Below are 5,504 nucleotides of genomic sequence, written 5' to 3'. Positions count from 1 at the left end.
ATACCATATAATTACACACACACACACACACATATATATATATATATATTATATTATATATATATATATATATATATTATATATATTATTATATATATATATATATATCTATATAGTACAAAGAGTCTGAAGCTCAATGTTAAACCAACAGTCCAACACAAGCCATACACTTTATTTTCTCTGAACCAATACAAAAAAAAATTGAAATCTACACTTAATTTTAAAAAAAAAAAATTGCTTTTTTTTTACCAGCTCACGAGCCAGGCTCGAATTCCCCTCCTCCCTTCACGAGCCGAGCTGAGCTAGAAAATCAGAGGCTCGACTTGGCTTGGCTCGAACTCGATTTCCCCTCCCCTTTCATGAGCCGAGCTCGTTAAGCCAAAAACTCACATCGGCTCGAAAACAACCCTAGACAAACCTTAGAACTAAAAGCTCTGATACTGTTGTTGTGATTTGGGACCAAATACACACTCAATCTACTGGTAATTCGATCACAAACACAAGATTAAAGAAGAATTCGAAGACACAAATAATTACCATGGTTCACTTGTTCAAGATTTGAACAAGTTACGTCCACGTTGAGCTCCAGAACACCGAGGCCCATTACACTTTGTATCAAGAACGTTTTTACAGATCACAACTCACAAGAACTCTCAAATCTCTCTCAATTGCTATTACAAACACCCACTCAAAGTAATCCTTATAAAACCTAAGAGAAATCTAACCCACTCCTCTTAACCCAAAGGAAACACAACCTTTACAACATGATTCACCAAAATTGCCCAAGAATTACACAAATCACAATAGAGAATGGGCTGCTTTTATATGTTGACTAAATGAGAGGAGGGCAACCATTGGATCTTGATGCAAAGTGACGGCCAAGATTAAACAAGGACCAGCACTGAAAATAGCAGCGCATGGTATTAAGTCATGTGGTACCGTTTAATGGCTTCATATTTTAACATCTTTGTATATAATCATAGTAGGGGGATAACAAAACATTTTTTTTTTTTTTTTTTTTGGTGAGTTCGAGCCAACTTGCGCACACCTCAGTTAAACCCCCAAGACCCTGAAGTTAACGACCAAGTAAGCCCCTCTGTGGCCACCCTTATTAAGGCCTATGGAAACTCAAACTCAAGAGCTCACAGAACCTACTTTTAGTCTTATACCAGCAGGCCACTCAGTGGTGGTTGTAACAAAACATTTTCCTCTCTTATTAAAATACAAACTTCCCTTATTATACCGAAATCATATTGCACTTAGGATTTGGTTTATATCCTAAAACAGAAACTATTCCTAATTTCACTAAGACTCAAAAGTATAATTTTTAGACTTATCTAACAAAACCATATCCTAACGTAAAGCCGCGTCGTTATTCGGGTAATTTTACTAACACTTAAAGTTGCATGGGGATATGTCTCGTTAAGACTTAAGAAACCAGAACAAAAGATGCCGATTGACAACGACAATCGGCACCTCAATAAATTACATTCACCTACATTTTGAGTCGTTTCATAAAATAATGTTCTTGAAGATTGATTGGTCAATTGTGTATGTATTATAAAGTAAGGGTATACTAAGTAATCTAGCTTATGTGCTTGATAAGTTTTAAGATTTTAGATATAAGTTATGTGCCAAGAACAAACATGCCCTTATTCCATTCAAACTTATTTACCTAAAAATAAGTGATAATTTGAAGGAAAAAAAATCGACAAATCCTAAATTTATTTACACTTAAGATAAAAGTAGCAAAAACAAACACACCCTAACTTTTTTTTTTTTCTGCCATTTAGACAACTACAAGAGCAATTAAGTCAAAGTTATATGAAGATATTATTTATTTGCTATAAATTCATTATTAAAATTGCTAAAATATCTTTACTTAATTCAATCAATAAAATACGTACCATTAATAGCATAAATCAATGGCTCTGTTTGTTTCATTTTGGGGAATACTATTATTAGTATTCCCAAAAAAGTTAAACAGTAAAATGTCATTATTCCTAAAATATTATTCTATATTTTTCGATTTCTTTTAAATATCCTAAATTTGTTAATTTAACTAAACACCCCAAAATATTTTTTTAGAAATTGCAAAAGCACTCTGGCCACCCTCCGGCAGTGGTGGTCGGCTGTCCGTATTTAATGGATGGGTTGGGAGTGTTTTTGTTAACTTTTAATATTTTATTATAGAGGTGTTTAGTAAATAAATAAATATAGGGGATATTTTTGTTAATTTTCAAATCCTATATCATAATATCTGCCCAATTTTACTATTTTTAAAAGATTATTCTAAAAACTATTAAAATAATAAACCAAACGGAACCAATAAAATTCAACCAAAATCGTATATCGAATAGCTTCATATCGCGTTTAATTTATTGGTCTCATTATATTACATTAATTAAACACCAATATCTTCTAGGGCAAGAAATTTCCAGTATCCTCTAGATAAAAACAATCTTCATCATTTTTTACGCGGTTTCCTTATTGTCCTAAACTTACCATGTCCTGAAGACAGCTATCAACACGTTTTGAATGTGTTTGAAATCCATAAAATCTCACATACGTATTCTGGCAAATTGTTGGATGCCACCTGTCAGAAACTTTTTATTTTAATTGTTTTTGTTTTTACTATAAAGTTTGGAATTTTGTTGAAATCGAAGACATAATAGTGATAATTGGTATCGTATCAACAAGAGGTTTCACAATTATCAAGATATTTACAATTTTATAAATTTTTAAATTTTTTACCTATATATCTTAGTTTCAAGATTTAATTATCAAAATAATGTTTTATTGACTAAAATTATCAAAATAGATAAATGATGACCCATTATTTCAATATAAGAAAATAATTGATTTTTCTTAAGATATAAGTCACCTTATTTCTATAATAAGAATAAATTTAATTAATTATATATTGATATCGGTCCTACCTTCTAAAACTTCTCTTTAGTCTAATAAAATTTAAAAAATAATAAAATAACTAACCCTTTATAATATATTAGAGATGTCACTAACAAAATACAAAAATAATGAATTTATTTTTACTATTTTAACAAAATTAAATAAAAAAAAATCAATCAAATTATCATGATAATACGAGTGAGAAAATTTTAAAATTCAAAATAAACCTGGCTAAACCAAACTTAAGTCCCTCGTACTATAAATATGATCCAGATTTTATGGATAAGTATTGAGTACAAAAGAAATCCTTATCTAATAGTATTAACTTTCCTAATTTCTTTATGATAGTATAGACACCATAAATTTATACGTATAGTTACATAAAAACACCAGTAGCCTTATCAAAATAAAACAAATTACTTAATAGTTACGTAAATAAATTAAATTATTAAACTTATTTAAGTCAATAAATAGCAGCCTCTTGTCTTCTATAAATATTCTAAAACCTGTCGACATTCCTTCGTATTTTGCAATATTTTCTTCTTCTTATTGTGAACGACAATGTCGGATATATTTTCATTCGATGAATTGGACGACTTGGAGATCAATGAAAAGGAAAATTATGATTATTATTCTGGTTTAATTGACTTTGCTGCAAGCCCGCTTTGTGTTCCTCAAGACCCTCTTGAAGATATCGAATTATTTCCGACTTTTATAGACAATAAACCCATTTCTTTGAGGGATTTAGAGTGGTACAACGTTAACTCAGAGCAACGAGTTCCGGAGAAGAAACATCAACATCAAAATCAATTGCGAGTGGCGTTGAAAGATTGTAGTGGCGGCAGAGGTTTTATCTCGAGCCAGAAGCAGAGGAGTAAGCAGGAGGGGAAACGCGGGTGGTCGATGAAAGAAGTGAGTTTTTGTGGGGAGGATGGTGAGGAGTCACGGCGGAGGTGTAGTCACTGTGAGACGACGGAGACACCGCAGTGGAGGATAGGACCGTTGGGGCCGAAAACGTTGTGTAATGCATGTGGAGTGAGGTATAAGTCCGGAAGGCTTTTGCCGGAGTATCGGCCGGCGGCTAGTCCGACGTTTGATGGTGAAAAGTATTCGAATTTTCATAGGAAAATTTTGAAGAAGAAAGGTTTGATGTAAAGATAAAAAGTATTTGAAATTTTCGTAGGAAAAGATATTATTATTTTGTAACTATAACGAACATACTATTTATTTATATTTAAATTAATTTATTATTATTTTGGGTCAATTAATATGTTTTTGTCTAAGGAGTTTTGGTTCAAAATGGAGAATTTATTGGGATGACTAAACTCAATTATTCATATGGGTTGAGTCTTCACACCGTGAACTATGGCTGACTGAAAGTTTCTTAATATTTAAGTTGGAAGAAGGTTCTTGAGGCTATTATTAATATTTAACTAGTTGGGAGGAAGTTTCTCGCGGATATTACATAATAAGTATTACTGAAAAATAGAATAGCAGAAGTACTTCTACAGTTCTACTAGAAGAATATATTTTCTCTATCATAATTGTGAATAAAAACTCCTTTTGTTTGGTATATCTATTATATCATGAATAGTAACCCATATATATACAGTAAAACCTCTCTATAGACATAACGATAAGATTAATTAATTAATTAATCTTATTACTATAAGAAGGTTATAACTTAATAGATGTGTGGTAACAAAAATTTCTTTATAATTCATATTTTAGTAGTACAGTATTATGATTTTAATTGATGTTTTAATAGTATTAAGATTTCAATTGATGTTTTAATAGTATTAAGATTTCAATTGATGTTTTAATACTATTAAGATTTCAATTCAGTGCTTCAATTACCTACTTTTGAAACAGATAGAAGATCGTGTCTTAAAACCAGTAACGATAAGTGTCATTGATGAAATTGTAAATGCAGTTGCTGCATGATTAAATTGATGTGAAGCCACAAACTATTGCCAATTATTTAAATTATTACAAAACTATGCAGCAAATTGATGTGAAGCCACATATTTTTGACAATTGTTTTAATCATTATAAAATTATGCAGCAAATTGATGTGAAGCCACATACTATTGCCAATTGTTTTAATTATTACCAAATGAGGATCCCCGATGTCGATGAATTGCAAGTTACAAATGAAGTGGATGAGGAGAATCAAAGAGTCATTGTAGAATTTAGTAATCAGATTCGACAACTTCATTACACTAATCGAATGTATATTAATGTCTTTCTCAATCATCCAAATGAGCAATAAATCATGTATACTTAAACTAAGAAGAAATCATTACTACAATTAGACAAAAAGATAAAGGAAATAATCATGAGGATGATAGTACATAAATACAAAAAGTTTTGTGCCAAGAAGCTCTAAACATAATTGAGAAACTAGAAATATTTGGCTTCAACAAGAAGATATTAATGCTAGTGAGTAGTCTACCCGCAAGTTAAAAGATGTAGTAACAACTTTAAAGCATAAATTATTATCTCGAACAACTTTAAATAAATATTTTGTTTCATCTTAACCTTTAATGTAAGATAGCATCTATTTTTTTTGCAATATACAGATAATTATTACT

At 30.6% G+C, this 5,504-nt stretch overlaps 1 protein-coding gene across 1 annotated transcript; it reads left to right on the top strand.

Moving 5' to 3' along the window:
• Nucleotides 1-3,471: 3,471 nt before the first annotated feature.
• LOC116145924 (GATA transcription factor 7-like) lies at nucleotides 3,472-4,065 on the top strand. The gene has a single exon (XM_031431354.1). It carries the CDS (start codon nucleotides 3,472-3,474, stop codon nucleotides 4,063-4,065), a length of 594 nt encoding a protein of 197 aa, XP_031287214.1.
• Nucleotides 4,066-5,504: the final 1,439 nt, after the last annotated feature.

This window comes from Pistacia vera, unplaced genomic scaffold (assembly GCF_008641045.1).
Source record: "Pistacia vera cultivar Batoury unplaced genomic scaffold, PisVer_v2 Contig47, whole genome shotgun sequence".
In the NCBI taxonomy this organism is placed as follows: Eukaryota; Viridiplantae; Streptophyta; class Magnoliopsida; order Sapindales; family Anacardiaceae; genus Pistacia; species Pistacia vera.
This window is presented reverse-complemented; position numbering and strand designations above follow the sequence as displayed.